The sequence below is a fragment of the Oncorhynchus mykiss genome, chromosome 28 (genome assembly GCF_013265735.2).
Source record: "Oncorhynchus mykiss isolate Arlee chromosome 28, USDA_OmykA_1.1, whole genome shotgun sequence".
In the NCBI taxonomy this organism is placed as follows: domain Eukaryota; kingdom Metazoa; phylum Chordata; class Actinopteri; order Salmoniformes; family Salmonidae; genus Oncorhynchus; species Oncorhynchus mykiss.
Window position 1 is genome coordinate 269,040 of NC_048592.1, and position 21,220 is coordinate 290,259.

The window sequence follows — 21,220 nt, forward strand, 5'->3', positions numbered from 1 at the left end:
CCTTCCCTCTGAGATAAGAGATGATTAATGCCTTTGAATGAGCAACGGTTTAATGGCTCAAAGCTTAATTAAGCTGTGGATGGACACACTCACCAATGGGATCCGACAGCATATAAGGGCCAGCCCAGCCAGCCAGCTGAGGTGAAAAGAAAACTCCATACTTTGGATATCATCCCTTTGATGTGAATGATGACCCCCGCCTTTTAGGCCCCATCCCTGTCCCCTACCACCATGGAAATTTGATTAGTTTGCCCTTTTTAATTCCACACCACTCGCAGAGAGGGTCCTTGGGCTGGTGGTGACAATTGTGACCAAAGCCTGATCCCATATAAATATCAGAGGGTGTGGAGACCAACAGGTCATTCGGTCAGGAACTAGCTATCAGGGAAGCTGTGCTTTGAGGAGGAACCATAAGGGAGCATAAGGAGTATTTACCATGGATATACTGCTGCCCTATCTACTGCTCATTCTGTGGGCTCTCAACGTAGCCTGTAAGTACTGTTGTTTGTTTGTCTTTCTCTATTTGACCATAAAGCTCAATGATGTACAGTGATGATACCTACTGATGGACTTCAATCAACATAAAGACTTTATAATCAATTTTGATACACAGTAGAACCCAGGCACTGGTACAGAGTGTGAACAGAACAGCCATGTGACCTACTGATGTGTACCTGTGTCTGATACTGGCTGTTTGATTTAAACTGTTTGGTTTTCAGAACCTTGTTGTGTGATATGCTATATTATATATAGCTATTATGCTATACGTGAGAATATTGTATGTCACTTTATTATTAGGTAGTGTCCTGGAACTGGCCATGACCACTAAGGTCTGGGCCTGCATGTAGGAGTGCTGATCTGGGATCCGTTTTGTCTTTCAAATTATAATTAATTGAAAGGGAGGATCTGATCCTAGAGCAGCACTCCTACTCTGAGATATTATACTTGACCAAGGAATCAGAGCCCTGACAGCTCAGGAATGCTGATGTCACCTTGGACTGCTATACAAGGTGTTGATGTGTCTGTGTTTATCTTATCCAGCAGCTTCCTTGTTGAACAAACATGTGGAGCACAGGAACCCGTTTGCACTGAGAGCCTGCTGCAAGAGACAGAGCCACTTTGTTTACATCGGCCAAGGTAAATCAATGGTAAAGCACCATAAAAGGGCAGCACTGTCTCATTCCCCATACATGACTTCTAAAGTGGTACTATCAAAGTCTAGTCCCATACTGAAGCCAACTCTTCCCAAGGGACTAGGCTACTACAATACAAAGTCTTCCAAAAACCCTTGACTAAAAATTCCCTTATTTTATCATAGACTTATCTCCCCCTATTCAACAATATTTGTCAGCAGAATTATGTGGTTTGATAAATGCAAACAACACGATATCTTCATGTAAATTTGTGTAAGATACATGCTTCCATAGAGACGTTTAGGAGCTTACAGAATTTGGGGTGAGAGAAATTGGGGGGCTTAGCAATGATTGTTGTTATCATGGATTGTTTACCTTCTGTCCTCAGACATCTCTGGTAGTCCTGTGAGTGTGGATGTGGGGATGTGCAGGACCCATTGTGGGGGAGAACAAAGCAGGACATCACATGAGGCTGGACTACAGCAGGGCTATTCCAAACATTCCTCCATGTTGGAATACCTCAGGAGCAAAAAAGTAAGTGAGCAGTTCCTCAAATGACCAAAAGAGAGCACAACAACTTCAGGATTGTAAAGAGTTTAGGAATTTTAAGGAATTAAATCAGGCCTCCTTATTTGAGAATTTGATCAATAAAATACAACCATTCGATGAAGACAAAACTAACTTTTTCTTAGTTAAATATGGTTACTATATTGTTGCATTATTAGGGACATTATTATCTCAACATTAGGGTGGTGAGATCCAAGATAAGAACACCATTACAACTTAATAGGCATATAGTCTTGACTAAAAACATCTCTTGACAAGTTTTCTATTTTCCCCTTTATAAAAGGTAAGGGTCCGCAAACCTACCACTCCAATCAGTGCCAAGGGTTCTGGTCAGGTTACGTCCTGTGGGGTGAACCATAACTGTGAGCCGACCGGGGTGAGGGTGGACCAGATGCTGCTGTTCAAGGGTCCCCGGGAGGTGGAGGTCATAGAGGAATGCCACTGTGAAAACAAACTGACCCAATGTGTCCGGGTTCCGGCGCTCAAAACCTACTTCTTTAAGACCCCATACGAGACTGTCATCGATGTGGGAAGCTGTTCGGGTTCGAAAGGTTCTCCAGGTGTGTAGGCTTGTTATCTTTCTGAATGACTACAAAAACAGCCAACATTTTGAGAAGGGTCTGACCACGTCCAGGGAAGAAGTGCCTTCTCTTTCTGTTGTTTCCCGGCTACTTCCTCGGTCTACATTGTAGCATTGTAGCTAAACCTAACCCTGATCCTAACCTTAACCTAATTCACCCAACCTGTTATGTTAGTTCTCCTAACCTGCTTTGCTAATTATCCTAACCTTATACATGAATTATCCTAACCTGCTAATTATCCTTACCTGGAAAGCTAATTATCCTTACCTGGAAAGTTAATTATCCTAACCTGACAAAGAGGGGGCTTGGTTTCCCTGGGCTGTTCTTCCCTGAGCGGTTCTTCCCTGGGCGGTTCTTCCCTGGGCGGTTCTCCCCTGGGCGGTTCTTCCCTGGAGTTTCCAGGATGCGGGCCGCAGTCAGCCCTTATTGAAACTTTATGGTCGCAAAAACGTAATGCGTAAAAAAACAGGTATGGGAGATAATGTACAATGTGCATAAAAGTGTTGCTCGCATAGGGGTTAGGATTGAGCCCAGAAGGAGTAGATTATTATTTGTTGGCTCCCACAACCACTGATACATACATGTCCTTGTGTTCTTAAAATTCAAACCTTATTTGTCATTGCTGTAATACATGGTATAACATTTTTCATAGCACTCATTGCTGTACCAACAATTTGCACACACAAATAAGTTCCTAATGGTAAAGTTCTACTAATAATTCAGTGGTAGCATAATTACAAAGTCCATATCACAGGACACATGGAAGACAATAGCATTTGAATAAGAAATATCAGACTGAAACAGTTAATGGACACAGAGCTCATGAAAACAGACAATCATCATGGTTCATGATCATGTTCAGAATCTAAGTAACTCTAATAATATTGAATAACTATTTCCTTCTCAGATGGGTTCTCCTGCGTGCCCACTAAATTTGACTCGGCCTTGGTGAAGACCCCTAACAAGGTAGACCTGGTCCAGACAGTGGAGGTCTGTGAGCTGAGTAAGAGCTGCTATAGAGTTCCCTACATGGAGTACTACTATGAAATAGCCTATGATGCTAACGGAGTCAAAGAGGAGAAACTCAAGGTGAGCTCATGTTCCGGTATCCTGTCTTTTTATTAGCAACGCCCTGCCCTGTCAATATGCCAACGTTACCTGTACTACACTCTAGCAATGTATCATTTTCTTTTTCATAAAAAAATAGCAAAAAGAAAAGCTTGCAGTAACACCTATGCTTTTTTTACTTGTCTTTTGGTCTCATTCTTTATAGAAACTATTTTGCCACTCTTCTTTTTTTAATAATGAACTTTAAAGCTATGCACAGACTACCTAAGATGAACCCTTATCTGATCTTATTCATTTATCAGCTAGGCAGCTTCACACCAATCAGATGTTTGATCAGAGAGCAAAGGAAGTTAGTGATTCCATCTGAGTGTCAGACACACTAACAAGTCACCTCCATTTGTCAGATAGATCTGTAAATAAAAGGTTATTGGCCCACGTTAATAAGTTTCCCCCGCACATCCAATCCACTCCCCACTGGTTGGCACCGCACAGACAGACACAGCAGGTGTGAAATGCTGTACACGTCTGTGACTGCCCAAAAAAGTGATGTCTGTCTCTTTGGCTGAGAGATAAAGAGATGGCGTCTCTTCAATGGGTTCAGCTCCAAAATTTTTAAAAGTTTAACTGGATGGATGCTATAGTATGCACAGTAGCCTTTTATGGGGGACAATCCAAACAAAACACTTACAGTGCCTTCAGAAATTATTCACAGCCCTTGACTGACATTTTATTGGGTTACAGTCTGAATTTTAAATGGATTAAATGTAGATCATTTTTTTGTCACTACACACAATACCACAATGTCAAAGTGGAATTATGTTTCTGAAAATGTTTACTAGTGAATTACAAATGAAAAGCTGAAATGTCTTGGGTCAATAAGTATTTAACCCTTTTGTTATTGTAAGCCTAAACAAGTTCAGGAGTAAAAATGTTCTTAACAAGTCACATAATAAGTTGTATGGACTCAGTCTGTGTGTAATAATAGTGTTAACATGATTTTTGAATGACTACCTCATCTCTGTACCCCACACTTACAATTATCTATAAGGTCCCTCAGTCGAGCAGTGCATTTCAAACACAGATTCAACCACAAAGACCAGGGAGGTTTTCACAAAGAAGGACACCTATTGGTAGGTGGGTAAAAATATGTAAAAAGCAGACAATGAATATACATTTGATCATGGTGAAGTTATTAATTACACTTTGGATGGTGTATCAATACACCCAGTCACTACAAAAATACAGTCATCCTTCCTAACTCAGTTGCCGGAGAGGAAGGATAATGCTCAGGGATTTCACCATGAGGCCAATGGTGACTTTAAAAGTTACTGTGATAGGAGAAGACTGAGTATGGATAAACAACATCGTAGTTACTCCACAATACTAACCTAACTGACAGAGTGAAAAGAAGGAAGCCTGTACAGAATAATACATATTTCAAAACATGCAATAAGTTTGCAATAAAGGCACTAAAGTAAAACTGCAAAAAAAGAAATGAACTTTATGTTCTGAATACAAAGCGTTATGTTTGGGGCAAATCCAATGCAACACATCACTGAGTACAACTCTTCATATTTTCAATCATGGTGGTGGCTGCATCATGTTATGGGTATGCTTGTCATCTAGGCAAAATCCTATAGGAAAACCTGGTTCAGTTAGCTTTGCAACATATAATGGGAGACAAATTCACCTTTCAGCAGGACCATAACCTAAAGCACAAGGCCAAATAAACACTGGAGTTGCTTACCAAGACAGAATTGAATGTTCCTGAAAGACGACATTAAATATTCCTTAGTGGGCTAGTTACAGTTTTGGCTTAAATCGGATTTTAATTCTATGGCAAGACTTGAAAATGACTGTCTAACAATGATCAACAACCATCTTGACAGAGCTTGAGAATTTTGAAAAGAATAATGTGCAAATATTCTACAATCCAGGTGTGCAAAGCTCTTAGAGACTTTCCCAGAAAGATTCACTGCTGTAATCGCTGGCGAAGGTGATTCTAACACGTATTGACTCAGGGGGTTGAATACTTATCTAATCAAGATATATTAGTGTTTATTTTTTACAGATGTTAGATTTTTCCTACACTTTGACAATAGAGTATTTTGTGTAGATCGTTGACAAAAAAATGACAATTAAATCTATTTTAATCCCACTTTGTAACACAACAAAATGTGGAAAAGTCAAAGGGGTGTAAATACTTTCTGAAGGCACATGCATATATAAGAGCAAACAAAAAATACATAGGGTTCACGTGTGTACAAGGGGGTTCAACATTTTCAAGTCTTGCCATAGATTTTAAAACTGATTTAAGACAAAACTGTAACTAGGCCATGAAGGAACATTCCATTTTAGGCCTCCCGAGTGGCACAGCGGTCTAAGGCACTGCATTGCAGCGTTACTACAGACCCTGGTTTGTTCCCAGGCTGTGTCACAACTGGCCATGATCAGGAGTCCCATAGGGCGGCGCACAATTGGCCCAGCGTTGTCCGGGTCAGGGGAGGGTTTGTCCAGAGGGTAAGACATCATTGTAAATAAGAATTTGATCTTAACTGACTTGCCTAGTTAAATAAAGGTTAAATAAAAAAAATATTTAAAAAACCTCAACCTGCAGCATCTTCTTGCTTAAGTAAATAGTTTTTATTACTATTGTTTAAGACTTTATTTTAAGTATTTAAAAAAAGTGCAATATTGTTTGTTGACAAAGATAGAGATGGCAAAATATAGTTATTTAACTAATCTAGGTCTGTTAAATTGAGCCTATAGGCCAGGAGTATTCAAATCTTGCGCTACGAGGTCTGGACTACTGCTGGTTTTCTGTTCTACCTGATAATGAATTGCACCTACCTGGGGTCCCAGGTCTAAATAAGTCTCTGATTAGAGGGGAAAAGAGGGGAAAAATGAAAAAATGCAGTGGAACTGGCTTCAAGGTCCAGATTTGAATTTGAGGGCAATAGACCGTCTGCTACCCCCTCTCACAAAAGGTGTGAGGAGTGCAAACACAAATGGTCTTTGCAGGTGTTGAATCAAAGCATTTAACACAGATCCCCCCCCCCCCCATCCCCCCTCCCTGCTGGTGGGTTGGCCTGGCTGTTTTTTTCAGCCTGTGGTGATTTGATTGCTGATGGCATTGTCTCTGTATTGCTAATGTTCCAACAGGAAATAGACGTGGGCAGATGTTTAGGAGGCTGCACCACAGGAAACCGCTGTCTTCTCAGGTAAGCTGAACACATGCAGCTGCTCCCTCCCTTCCGGAAGCACTCCGGCCCTCCTCTCTTCTCCTCCTCCATCATTCTACCACCCCTATCCTAACAATTGCCTGCTAGCTTATAGCTCTAACACTCTGTAATACCCATAAAGAGTAGCTGTTGTGGTTTAAATACGGCTTGTTTGGTTTGGTTTCTGATTTACACTCCCTCCCAATTGTCCTCAATGTATTTTCCATTTTCAAGTTTGATTTGTGATTTCGGTGTATATTTTAGGGATAAGTCTATATTTTAACATTTGAAAGTGTGTCTACCAGATAAAGAGATAGGACTTCAGTATTTGGAGTGCTTTGTTATGACAAATGTTGTCTTACAACTTCTGTTTTCTCTCTCTGTATTGCAGGAGCAACTCTGATTCCGAAGTGTGCTATCTGTGGGCAGAGAGACCCACCAACTCTTGTGTCCCTCGGGGCTACGACAGCCACATGTCCCTCAACCAGCATGGCCAGATCCATACAGTTCTCTCCATCTCCTCTTGTTTCTGTCAGTCCTGAACCAGTCCTCAGTATGATGCCCTCTAGTGGAGCAGAAACACACTGATATCCCTTGAGAACAAGAAGCTTCTGCCCTGTCAGGTCCAGAAACAACCCCTATAGCCTCTAACCCTTAGCAAGTAATGTAGATCTCAAATACTTTGATAGGTAAATGCATGATTGTAATGTAACTTGCCAATCCACTTGTCTATCCAAATGCAGCATTGAAGTGCCACAAAGTGCCCAAGGATTAGGGGCTAGGGATTATTTTTGTGTGGGGTCTTCAAATCTTCCTTGTTTTAGACTGTAATCCTATACCATTAATTTCTCCACAGTGTAGAGCTAATGATCTCTTTGCAAAGAATTGCTAAAGATATTCTTGTATTGTATGTAATATATGTATAAAATAATTTTCTAAATAAAATGTATTCCAAAACTATTCATCAACTGGCTATCAGCCATCAAATTATTGAGTGAACCTCAAACTGGCCCATATTCTCCCATAACAGAACCAGTCAACATCGGGACACACCTACTCATTCAAGGGTTTTTCTTTATTTTTACTATTTTGTACATTGTAGAATAATAGTGAAGACATCAAAACCATGAAATAACACATGGAATCATGGAGTAAAAAGTGTTAAATCAAAATATATGTTATATTTGAGATTCTTCAAAGTAGTCACCCATTGCCTTGGTGACGGCTTTGCACACTCTTGGCATTCTCTAAACCAGATTCATAAAGTAGTCACCTGGAATGCATTTCAATTAACAAGTGTGCCTTGTTAAAAGTTAATTTGTGTAATTTATTTCCTTCTAAATGTGTTTGAGCCAATCAGTTGTGTTGTGACAAAGTAGGGATGGTATACTGAAGATAACCCTATTTGGTAAAAGACCAAGTCCATTTTATGGCAAGAACAGCTCAAACAAGCAAAGAAAAATGACAGTCCATCAAATGAAGGTCAGTCAATGTGGAAAAATTCCAAGAACTTTTAACGTTTCTTCAAGTGCAGTTGCAAAAACAATCAAGCGCTATGATGAAACTGGCTCTCACAAGGCCCGCCACAGGAAAGGAAGACCCAGAGTTACCTCTGCTGCAGATGATAAGTTCATTAAAGTCACCAGCTTCAGAAATTTCAGCCCAAATAAATGCATCACAGAGTTCAAGTAACAGACACATCTCAACATCAACTGTTCAGGGGAGACTTCGTGAATCAGGCCTTCATGGTCAAATTGCTGCAAAGAAACCACTACTAAATGACACCAATAATAAGAAGAGACTTGCTTTGGCCAAGAAACACAGGCTGTGTAAGGGCTATTTGACCAAGAAGGAGACTGATTGAGTGCTGCATCAGATGAACTGGCCTCTACAATCACGCGACTTCAACCCAATTGAGATGGTTTGGGATGAGTTGGACCGCAGGGTGAAGGAAAAGCAGCCAACAAGTGCTCAGCATATGTGGGAACTCCTTCAAGACTGTTGGAAAAGCATTCCATGTGAAGCTGGTTGAGAGAATGCCAAGAGTGTGCAAAGCTTTCATCAAGGCAAAGGGTGGCTACGTTTTTTGCCATAGATATAAAAGCAGATTTATGTCAAAAATGTAACTAGCCCACTAAGGAACATTGAATTTAAGGCCTTGTCACACTGGTATAAAGGATTTGGCGACATGTGCAGGAATACACAATATGGGGTTTTTAATACACCAAAAACAAACACATACACAAAACGCTGAGCTGTACCCAAAGAAAAGAGTGAGGCTAAACCTCGTTGAACGACACAGAACGATACCCATAACACACAATATATAAAACACGCAGCATAACAGCTGCACCAACGCATAAGTACTCACACCACCAACAGACATGGAAACAATAACCGACAAAGACAGAGGGCACATATTTAACATACTAATCAGGGGAAATGGGAACCAGGTGAGTGTAATCAGACAAGACAGTTCAAGGTTGATGATAATAAATCCTGTTCAGTGAACCCTAAAATGCGGTGAAGTAGATCTCCAGAATTTGTGAACAGAATGAGCAGCAGTACCAGGGGGATCCGTCACAGGCCTCCCGAGTGACACAGCGGTCCAAGGCACTGCATTTTTAAAACTATTTGCTACCTACCACCCAAGTGGTGACTGCCATTTTAAAAAGTATTAATTTTACAGGACTTTTCTCAATTTGCTAAAAACATGTGTGTAATGACAAAAGGAACCAAAGGGCATACCACCGGTAGTGCTTAATACTCACTATAAAACTTTTTCTAACCAGTAATAATGATAACTACAACATATAATGTAAATAATAAATTGATAATAAAAATCAATCTAGTGCCTAGTTCTGTTGCTAAAAATAGCCCATGTTTAAGAAGATCTAGAGACTGCTAAAATAGTCGAAAAAAACGATTCGATCGAGTCGATTCGATTGCCACACACAATTGGCAATCAAAAAAGTGGATTAAGATATTTTACAAGAGTGTTCTAGTCTGGATATAAATACTTAATTGCTTACTGGAACTAAAAAAGACAACTGTAATGCATCCTGTAAAATCCCTTAATTCCACGAGGGCGCACAAGCCTGAATTTATCCACACTAATGAATGTTGAATTTGCATATTTAGAGATGGGTTCAATTATGAGTTTAGCGAGGTCAAAATAGTTGGTGTTGTGTTTGATCAGCTGCCAAGACATAATTAAAATGTAAATGAAGTGTACATCCCCAAATGGGTGGCCTCCTTATGTTTATACAAGTAGGCTAATTGTTGTTCCCCGTAAGACGTTATCCCCATTTGTCTAAATGAATGGATTAATTTTGTGGCGGTTAACCTCTTCCTCAGCTATGCTGTCTACAGAAAGGTTTAATCATTTTCTGGACATTTTACATTTAATGTTTTCATTTGACTCAAATTACCATAAAAACATTTTTTTCTCATCAGACATTGAGAGGAACATTTGAATGAAATCTACATTCGGGTTCACACCTTGTTAAATTAGCCTTCCTTTACAATCGTTGATTGTTGATTGACATTTGCGACTAAATAGCATCATTTGTTTATGGTTGTTGTCCGAGGGTTTAAGGACACTATAGCCAATGCTGGAGCATTTGATAAAAACCTGGGGCATCCAAAGCTCTCCAGTCACTTGGACTTCAACTGCTGGAGGACAAGAAACTGATGCCTCAAGGACCCACAACAATAATAATGCACCACCACAGATGTTACCTGTTGCCATGATCATTGCCATGTTAGTGGGCTTGGCTACTGCAAAACCATCACTAAATTTGGAAAATCACTTTTCCATGGAGAACAATTCTGAAGAAGTGCGTTCAGCTGCTATCAAGAGGCTCCTGGAGGTTTTTGGTATGGAGGACCCTCCTCTCCTCAAGGGCGATAAGCAGCCACCTCAGTACATGATCAACCTGTACAACACAGTCAGAGATGTGGACGACTTTACCAAGGACCCCTACCTTCTGGGGGGAATACAGTTCGCAGTTTCTTTAACAAACGTACGATTTTAACCTTGTTAATACAGAGGCGATAGATCGTCTCTGTTATACCTACCTGCCGCTATGTATGATTCACTTTATACAATGGTTGAAATTATGTGTCTTTTATGCAGAAATTGCACACAGAAATGATGCACGGGTAGTAGGCCCAAAGTTTATCTATCATCAGGAAACTTTTGTTGCGTTCTCATCGTGACAATACGTATCCTTCTCCCATACAGTGCCCAATGAACAAGTGGAGTTCCTGTTCAATGTATACACAGTGGCCAGGAGTGAGAAGGTTTTAACTGATGAGTTACATCTCTTCAAACTGCAGCCCCAGGCCTCCAACAGACATCACTTCTGTCAGGTAAGTTACTAAATTGTTTCCCTTAGGCAGACATGCACTGTCCTTCAACTCCTTAGACTGCACAGACTCAACTGTTCCTTATCTTCCCAGAAGTATTAGCTAAGTGAATCCATTTACAGGTCAGTGTCTACCAGCTCATAGATTGCAGCAAAATGAACATAACGAAGGGTAAGAAGCTGTCCACTCCACTGGCTGGGAGGTGTTTACCATTACACAAGCTGCAATTCATTCATTCATTCACTTACTCACTCACTCACTCACTCACTCACTCACTCACTCACTTTGAGTTAGGTTTTTAGGCTATTTAAGGGCACTAGGCCCGCTGGGTATTTGTGCGGGCTTGTTTCCTGTTATCGATGTATGAGTGTTTGGGACGGGTTGTTTTCATGCGCCCTGGTGTTTTCACAGTCTATGGAATAAAATATACACGTACTGAATTACCTGCTCTCTGCGCTTGACTCCTCCACTCGCCATCATTAGAAAGTTGTAACAATAATAACCACGCTTGGAGGACCAAAGGGTTGTGAATGTTTGATAAGGGCATTATTGAAGAGTCCAGCCAGCCTACAGTGCCTTCAGAAAGTATTCACACCCCTTGCCTTTTTCCACATTTTGTTGTGCTACTGCCTGTATTTAAAATGGAGTAAATTGAGATTGTGTTTCACTGGCCTACACACAATGTCAAAGTTTTTAAAAAGTATGAAAAAAATGAAAATAAGTTATTGCGTCAATAAGTATTCAACCCCTTTGTTATGTCAAGCCTAAATAAAAAAAAGTGTTTTACAAGTCACACAATAAGTTGCTTGAACTCAATAAGAGTGTTTAACATGATTTTTTAAATGACCTAATCTCTGTACCTCACATATACTGTACAAATATCTCCAAGGTCCCACATTCAAGCAGTGAATTTCAACCACAAAGACCAGGGAGGTTTTTCAACTCCTCGCAAAGAAGGGCACCCATTGGTAGGTGGCAAAAAAAAAATCAAAAGCAAACATTGAATATCCCTTTAAACAGGGTGGTTATCAATTACACTTTGTATGGTGTCTCAATACACCCAATCACTATAAAAGACACAAGCGTCCTTCCTAACTCAGTTGCCGGAGAAGAAGAAAAACGCTCAGGGATTTCATCATGAGGCCAATTGTGACTTTCAAAGCAAATCAAATCAAATTGAATTTGTCAAATGCGCCGAATACAAAAGGTCTACTTACAAGCCCTTAACCAACAAAGCTGTTAAGAAAATACCTATAAAAAAACAATTATAATAATAAGAAACATTGCGAAAAAATAACAGAATGAAAATGTTATAAAAAATAAGAAATAAAATAAGTAAGAGACAAGAATAACAAATGATTAACTTCTGAACCACCCAAACCGGATCCGGGATAATTGTCATCAGCAACGCCGAATAGCATAGCGCCACAGTCAAATAATATTACTAGAAGATATTCATATTCATTAAATCACAAGTGCAATATTGCAAAACATACAGTAGCTTAGCCTTTTGTTAATCCACCTGTTATCTCAGATTTTGAAATTATGCTTTACAGCGAAAGCAGTACAGACGTTTGTGTAAGTTTATCGATCGCTCGACAAAACAATAAGTACACTTAGCATTAGGTAACTTGGTCACGAAAATCAGAAAAGCTACCAAATTAATCATTTACCTTTGATGATCTTCGGATGTTTTCACTCAAGAGACTCCCAGTTAAACAACAAATTTTCCTTTTGTTCCATAAAGATATTTTTTTATATCCAAATAACTCCGTTAGTTTGGTGCGTTATGCCCAGGAATCCAACGGAAATAGTGGTCACGACAACGCAGACAAAAATTCCAAATTATATCCATAATGTCCACAGAAACATGTCAAACATTTTTTATAATCAATCCTCAGGGTGTTTTTCAAATGTCTATTCGATAATATATCAACCGGGACAGTTGGCTTTTCACTAGGACCGGGAGTAACAAGGCCGCCTTTCTCTTTTGTGCACAATTCACTCTGAGAGCCCCCACCTATCCACTTACGCAATGTGGTCGTTCACGCTCATTCTTCAAAATAAAAGCCTGAAACTATGTCTGAAGACTGTTGACACCTTGAGGAAGCGATAGGAAAAGGAATCTGGTTGATATCCCTTTAAATGGAGCAATGGGAAGCTATGGAACATGGAGTTTTCAAAATAGAAGCCACTTCCTGGTTTGATTTTTCTCAGGTTTCGCCTGCAATATCAGTTCTGTTATACTCACAGACAATATTTTGACAGTTTTGGAAACTTTAGAGTGTTTTCTATCCCAATCTGTCAATTATATGGGGCGGCAGGGTAGCCTAGTGGTTAGAGCGTTGGACTAGTAACCGGAAGGTTGCAAGTTCAAACCCCTGAGCTGACAAGGGGGTTCTGTCGTTCTGCCCATGAACAGGCAGTTAACCCATCATTGAAAATAAGAATTTGACTCGCCTAGTAAAATAAATAAAAAATATGCACATTCTAGCATTAGGTCCTGAGAAATAGGCCATTTACTTTGGGAACATTATTTTTCCAAACATAAAAATAGTGCCCCCTTTTTTCAAGAGGTTAAAGAACAGCTGTAAATAACAATAGCGGGGCTATCTATAGGGGGTACCGGTACAGAGTCAACGTGCAAGGGCACAGGTGTTGAGATAATTGAGGTAATATGTACATGTAGGTAGAGTTATTAAAGTTTAAAACAGTTACAGAGTTTAATGGCTGTGATAAGAGAAAACGGAGGATGGATTAGCAACATTGTAGTTACTCCACAATACTAACCTAATTGACAGAGGAAAAAGAAGAAAGCCTGTACAGAATAAAAATATACAAAAACATGCATCCCGTTTGAACAAGGGACTAAAGTAATACTGCAAAAATGTGGCAAAACATTTAGGTTTTTGTCCTGAATAAAAAAGTGATATGTTTGGGGCAAATTCAATAGAACACATTACTGAGTACCACTCTCCATATTTTCAAGCAGAATGTCTCCACGAGACATATTGGTATGCTTGCAATTGTTAAGGACTGGGGAGTTTCAGTATAAAAATAAAACGGAATGGAGCTAAGCACAGGAAACTTGGTTCAGTCTGCTTCCACCAGACACTGGGAGATTAATTCACAGTTCAGCAAGACAATAAAAATCTATGGCAGGACCTGAAATGGTTGTCTAGCAATGATTTGACAGAGCTTGAATAGAGCTTTGAAAATAATAAATGGGCAAATGTTCCACAATCCAGGTGTGGAACGTGCTTAGAGACTCACAGCTGTAATCACTACCAAAGGTGCTTCTTCAAGGTATTGACCCAGGGATGTGAATACTTATATAAATTAGATTCTTCTGTATTTCATTTTCAAGAAATTAGCAAAATTGTCTTTTCCACTTTGTCATTATGTGGTATTGTGTGTAGATTGGTGAGAAAACATATATTTAGTACGTTTTGAATTCAGGCTGTAACACAAAACATGTGGAATAAGTCAAGGGGTATGAATACAAACACACTGTGTATACACACAGAGGAAGACCTTCCTACTATTGAGTGGCACCCCCTTTTGCCTTCAGACAAGCCTCAATTCGTCAGGGAAAGGACTTTACAAGTTGTCGAAAGCACTCTACAGGGATGCTGGCCCAAGTTGACTCCAATGCTTCCCACAGTGTCAATTTGGCTGTAGTGAATCTCTACTCCGAATAGCTTGTATCATCTCATCCCACAGATGCTCAATTGGATTGAGATCTGATGACTGAGCAGGCCACTGCAGGAAGCTGAATTCACTCATGTTCGTGGAACCTTTCCTGGACAATCCTAGCCTTGTGGCATGGGGCATTATGGGACAATGATGTTCAGATATCCTGCGACATTCAAACGTTTCCCCACTTTTATTAAGGGGCCCAATCTGTGCCATGAAAACACACCCCACACCACCACTAGCAGCCTTTTCTCCATACCCTAGTCCTCCTATCAGCGTGAAACAGCAGGAACCGGGATTCATCATAGCAGGCAATGTTTTTCCAAATCTCCAGTGTCCAGCGTTTTCGTTCCTTAGCCCACTGCAAGTACAGTTTCTTGTTTTTTGCGGAAAGAGGTAGAACTCTAAAGTTGTCAGCTGCCGTACCCCATTCGTGTCAAGGTAAGACGAGTTGTGCCTTCTTTTATGGGTCTTTGGGCACCAATGTTGTACTGGACTGTCAGACAAACTGTAGCCCGTCTGTTGCTCTGCACAAAGTGTCAGCCTCTTTTATCAATTACCCACTTTCAACTACTGGCCAGCTGTTTTTTGTGTGTTTTTTTAACCTTTATTTAACTAGGCAAGTCAGTTAAGAAAAAATTATTATCTTCAATGCGGCCTAGGAACAAAGGTAAAACTGCCTGTTCAGGGGCAGAATGACAGATTTGTACCTTGTCAGCTCGGAGATTTGAACTTGCAACCTTTCGGTTACTAGTCCAACACTAACCACTAAGCTACCCTGGCCAGCTGTTGGCTGGATGTCCTTTGGGTGGTGGACTATTCTTGATAGACACGGGAAACTGTTGAGCGTGAAAAACCCAGCAGCGTTGCAGTTCGTCACACAATCAAACTGGTGCGCTTGGCACCTACTACCATACCCCGTTCATAGGCACTTCACTCTTTTGTCTTGCCCATTCACCCTCTGAATGGCACGCGTACAGAATTCATGTCTCAATTGTCTCAAGGCTTAAAAATCCTTCTTTAACATGTCTCCTCCCATTCATCTACATTGATTTACATGGATTTAACAGGTGACATCAATAAGGGATCATATCTTTCACCTATTCAGTCTATGTTCTGGAAAGAACATTCCTAATGTTTAGTACACTCAGTGTACATGTAGTCTGGCTGTACAAAAAAGGCCTTGTATGGTTTGTGGAACCATGCAGGTTAATTAACCAGCGATGACAGATCAAATGTTTCACCGCACCGGGTCAATTAACATGGAAATGTAGGAAAGCTCCATTCAGAAAGGCTTAGTTACTGGACGAAAAGAAAGTAAACACGTCTGAACAGGCCTTTTCTCTCAATAGATATGAGGTCTGTTGGTAGTTAAGGAACATGGAAATATGATACAGTAAACAACCTAGTCATCATACATAGTCATCAGTCATACATCATATAGAAGTATAATACAATGACAATAAAGGCCACGACATCAAACTAGGACTTAGTGCATACATATTGGCTAAGTGAAAGCAGACAAAGTCCTTGAGACTAGTAGACTACCTAGCTTACTCTGTTCTTCCTGCTCTCCTCTCAGACTTCAACAATAACTTCCTGTAGTGGCCTTTGTTGACCTGGAGAAGACCCTAAACAAGCTGAAGCGGAACAAGCAGATGGAGGAAAAGGGGCAGATGGTGTGTGAGAAGGTGATCAACAAGGCTGACCTGGACAACGATGGAAGGCTTTCGGGAGGACTTCCAGCACCAGTCTGCACACCAGACCTGGTGTGCAGACTGCAAACATAGTTCGAGCCAGTGGCAACCCATCATTCAAAAAGTTGCCTGTTTTGCATGTTATTTTGGCATTAATACGTGTCACATATCAGTTTGCAAAAAATGAGAAAAAAAATCTATAAATCATTGAGTTAATAAACATGGTCTCTTTTTTCGCTTTCTTGAGTAAAGGAACTCCGAAATGCAGCCAAGCTCAGTGATCTCTGGTGGTGGTGCAGCCGGTGGAAAATACAGAGAGTAGGGGTTGTTAATGTCTTCTAGTTGCGCCGTGATTGGCTCAGTGTTCTGTCACTCATGCGGACATTACATCACCGCAAAATCTACGGGGAGAGCTCGTAAATTCAAGCCCCTTGGGTGCTGCCATAGAGTTAGAAGCGTTGATCCACAAAGGAACAAGGTCATTGGCCACAGGTAAAATTACTCCAAACCTTTATCTTACGGTTCTGACCTGGTGTACAGGGAGAATAATTTAAGAACTGCCCATGTTTTGAATTCTGTCGCTGTACATTTCAAAAGTGCTGAACAAATAGCTACATATACCAAGATGGCATAGCAGTCAGACGTCCTTTGTCCTCGTCTTGTCGTGTCCCGTGCATATATATATATTTACATCTTTCTTCGCATATCTTTTATATATTTTATTTTCCAAAAACTCAACTTCAAAACATTCTCCTGCAACCCGCCTCACCAATGGAAAAAAAAGTATTATTTACCTCAAATCTGAAATCCACAATAGAAGCTAAGCAGAAGTTAGCCAGAAGCTAAGCAGAAGCTAACCAGAAGCAGGCCAGAAGCTAACCAGAAGCTAGTCAGTAGCTAACCAGAAGCTAACCAGAAGCTAACCAGTTTACTGGCTAACGTTAGTATTCAGCTAACCACGGTTTGTGGTAATAAGCTATCCTTTAGCTTGAAAAGCTATCACCAGATTTGTACTACATGACTCAGACCAGAACATACCAGACCTATTTTTCTCTCCATATCCCCTGATTTCAACCGCAAGCTCTGGACATTTATACCTGGATCTCGCAGCTAGCTAGCTGCTATCCGTGTGACTATTGGCTTACGTCGATTTCGGTGCAAACATCGATTATTCCGAAGCTAGCCACCTGAAGAGTTCCATCAGCAAGATTGAGCTTAGCCCTGATGTGGAAACTGCCTGGAAATTATTTCATGTTGGTTTTTCCCAAATAGTAAACAAATATGCCCCATTCCACAGGTTCAGGGTTAAAGGGCGGGATAATCCATGGTTTTCTTCTGAGCTGTCTTGTATTGTTCACGACCGTAATCTAGCCTGGGCTAAAGCAAGGAAATCATGTTCTTATGCTGATTGGCTTATTTTTAGGCAGTTACGAAACAAGTGTTATTTTCTTCTCAGGAAGGCCAAGTCTGAATATTTTATGTCTGTTACCTGAATGATCCTAGAAAGTTTTGGAAGGCTATTAGTCTATGTCTGGTAACAGTAATGTTAATGATTTACCGTCATGTGTTTTGAAGGACTCTGTTGCTGTATATGACAAAACTGAAATGCTGAATTGTTTCAATGAGCACATTGTATCATCTGGTAGGCTGTTTGATTCAGTGTCCTCTGTCTCTGTACAACCCTGTGTGGATGAACCAGTGAGAGCTGGTCAAACGTTTAGCTTTTTGCCATTCTCAGTGCAGGTGGTATATAAAGCCCTGAAATCCTTAGATCAGAGAAAGCCTGCAGGTCCTGATCTTTTGGATTCCTGCTTTTTAAATCTGGCAACTGATTTCATAGCTGAACCACTTTACATCTCTGTTCAATCTAACCCTGGAATATAATGAAATTCCAAAGATCTGGAAATCAGCATTTGTCCTACCACTTTCAAAAGGGGGAGATCCAACTATTTTTAATAATTATAGGCCAATCTCAAAGCTGTCACCCCTGGTGAAAATACTTGAAACCCTTGTAAGTGAACAGCTAAAATAGTTTTTATTTACTAACTCCATTTAACAATGTACCAATCGGGCTTCAGGAAGAAGCATAGCACAATTACAGCAGCCATAAAGATTTTAAATGATATCACTGAAGCCATTGACAAAAAACAGCACTGTGTCTCACTTTTTATTGATCTCTCTAAGGCTTTTGATACAGTTGATCATGCTATACTAATGCAGAGATTGTCGAGTGTAGGTCTTTCGGAGCATGCTGTTGCATGGTTTGCTAACTATCTGTCTGATAGAACTCAGTGCACTCAATTTGATGGGCTTGTGTCTGTTAAATTGTCTGTCTTGAATGGTGTGCCCCAAGGCTCTGTACTTGGTCCTCTCTTATTCACTATTTATATAAATGATTTAGACAAAAATGTCAAATGCACAACTTCATTTGTATGCTGATGATACTGTTATTTACTGTTGTGCCTCGTCTCTTACAAAAGCTTTCCAGAACATGCAAACTGCTTTTTATACTGTTCAACATACCTTGTGTTAATTGAAGCTTATCCTCAATACTGACAAATCTAAACTAATGGTGTTTTCTAATGCAAGAAATAGACCTCTGAACCTTTCACATATTACTATCTGTCAGGGCAAGGTGATTGAGGTTGTATCTTGGAATTTTAATTGATCATGGCCTCTCTTTTAATTTGCATATTCAACAAATTGAAGCTGAAATTGAGATTGTATTTTAGGAATAAGGCCCGTTTTTCTTTTGAAGCCAGGAGGCTAGTATCAGCTACATTTATGCCTTTACTAGACTATGGGGATATTTTAAATATGAATGCTTCTGCTCAGTGTTTGAGATCAATTGACACTCTTTAAAATAAATCTCAACGTGCCATGGTAAACTACAAAACCCTTACACACCACTGCACTTTGTATACCAGGGTTGGCTGGCCTTCTCTAGTCACTCGTATGCTCAGTGACTGGTATACTTTTATTTACAAAGCCATTTTGGGTTTACTACCTTTTTATTTGGGCATTTTTATTGTTCAGAAATGTGGTGGGTACTCTCTTTGTTCGCTGGACTTTATCCTGCTAACTGTTCCAAATGTCCGGACTGAATTTGGTAAAAGGGCTTTTATGTACTCTGCGCCATCGTCTTGGAACACCTTACAAAATACTTTTAAACTGGAAGAACTTGTCCCGATTGGTGTTTTTAAATCACTGATGAAGGATTTTGAGGCTGAATCCCTGACCTGTGAATGTTTTTAATTTGCTGTTTTTTTTAGTTTGTTATACTCTTGTGAATTCAATGGTTTTTACTAGATTACTTGTAGTTTTTCATGTTATCTGTCTGTAATTTTTTTGTAATGACTTGGTGCTGCCTATCATGGCCAAGCCGCTCTTGAAAAATAGATTTTAATCTCAATGAGCCCTTCCTGGTTAAATAAAGGTTAAATAAATAAAATAAATAAAAAAAACTTCTGACTTCAACTAACATTGGATGGTCAATTATCATGGTCAAGTCATTTTCACAAAATTTGTGAAAATGGAGAGGGCTATGTTTGATATAAAAATATATATAAAAATCAACTGTACTTGTTGTTCAGGTGTAATGAGTATGATGGGAGACAGAGTGCTGGTTTCAAGCACAGGGTGCAGCAGGTGTTTATTTAGTAAAGGACCACAGGAAGAGGCAGGTGGCAGGGTACAGGGACAGGCAGAAGGTCATACACAGGGAATCCAAAAAGGTAACAGTACAGGCAGGGAAAAAGGCTAATAACGTAGTCGGGGAGATCAGGCAAGAAGTTGATGTCAGGAAATGTGATAGGCAAAAGTACAGGCAGGGAATAGTCCAAAAACTATGATACACGGGAGGACTAATATGGAAATAAACAAAGCTCCAACTAGAATGTGTACAAATACAAACAATACCTCAATGATAGGGTGCAATGACCTGAACTGAATAGTGTGTGTCAATGACATACAGGTGTGTGAACAGGTGATTAGAATTCAGGTGATTGGGATCTGGAGAGTGATCTGTGTTCAGGGGATCTATGTGTTTGAGAGTGTGAGATGGAAAGTGAGCTGCGTTCAGGGGATCTATGTGTTTGACAGTGTGAGTTGGAAACAGATGTTACATCAGGCTCTGGTTTTGTCCCATTTTGATTACTGCCTGGTGATATGGTCAAGTGCAGCAAAGAAAGACCTAGCAAAGCTGAAGCTGTCTCAAAACAGAGCAGCACGCCTTGCCCTTAACGGCACACACAGAACTAACATCAACAACATGCATACCAGTCCTTCCCGGTTTAGGGTTGACGGGAGATTAACTGCTTCTTTTCTAGTTATGAGAATTTTTACTCGAATGAAAATTTCAGATTGTCTGGATAATCAACCCAGCAAGCATAGTGGATCTGGGCAGGATCCATCTGAGAGTCAGGGCACTCGGCTGAGAGTCAGACTCGGCCACGTCATGTGGCCAGAGTCTGGCCTCCTTCACAGTATTACTCACGGCTAGGATGTGGGGATTGAGTTCGGGCCGATTCCGATGTGAGTTATCTGGCCCAAATGTATTACTTGGGGCTCGGGCTGATTCTGGTGAGAGCTATCTGGCCCAAATGTATTACTTGAGGCTTGGCCTACCGAATACACAGTGTCTATGGAGTCAAATTGCACTTCCTATGGCTTCCACTAGATGTCAACCGTCTTTAGAAACTTGTTTGAGGATTCTACTATAGAGGGGCTCATGAGACCTGTTTGAGTCAGTGGTCGGCAGAGTGCCTTGGTCTCATGACGAGCGGTCATTAGAGAGTTAGCTCTCGTTCCAGTGCTTTTCTTCAAATATAGGAATTCTCCGGCTGGAACCTTATTGATGATTTATGTTTAAAACATCCTAAAGATTG

At 40.3% G+C, this 21,220-nt stretch overlaps 1 protein-coding gene across 1 annotated transcript; it reads left to right on the forward strand.

The window, feature by feature from the left end:
- The first annotated feature begins 1,372 nt into the window (after positions 1 to 1,372).
- On the forward strand, positions 1,373 to 7,413 carry LOC110509187. Its single transcript, XM_036967068.1, has 6 exons — positions 1,373 to 1,406; positions 1,522 to 1,667; positions 1,984 to 2,260; positions 3,189 to 3,370; positions 6,512 to 6,570; positions 6,962 to 7,413. Exons 1-6 carry the CDS (start codon positions 1,373 to 1,375, stop codon positions 7,110 to 7,112), a joined length of 849 nt encoding a protein of 282 aa, XP_036822963.1. The 3' UTR covers positions 7,113 to 7,413.
- The last annotated feature ends 13,807 nt before the right edge of the window (positions 7,414 to 21,220 follow it).

Excerpts from the sequence above, each read along its gene's own strand:
- LOC110509187 (XM_036967068.1), top strand. The coding sequence starts at position 1,373 with ATGCAAACAACACGATATCTTCATGTAAATTTGT. Across the intron at positions 1,668-1,983 it reads AATACCTCAGGAGCAAAAAA|GTAAGGGTCCGCAAACCTAC; the intron begins GTAAGTGAGCAG and ends CCTTTATAAAAG. Across the intron at positions 6,571-6,961 it reads GGAAACCGCTGTCTTCTCAG|GAGCAACTCTGATTCCGAAG; the intron begins GTAAGCTGAACA and ends TCTGTATTGCAG.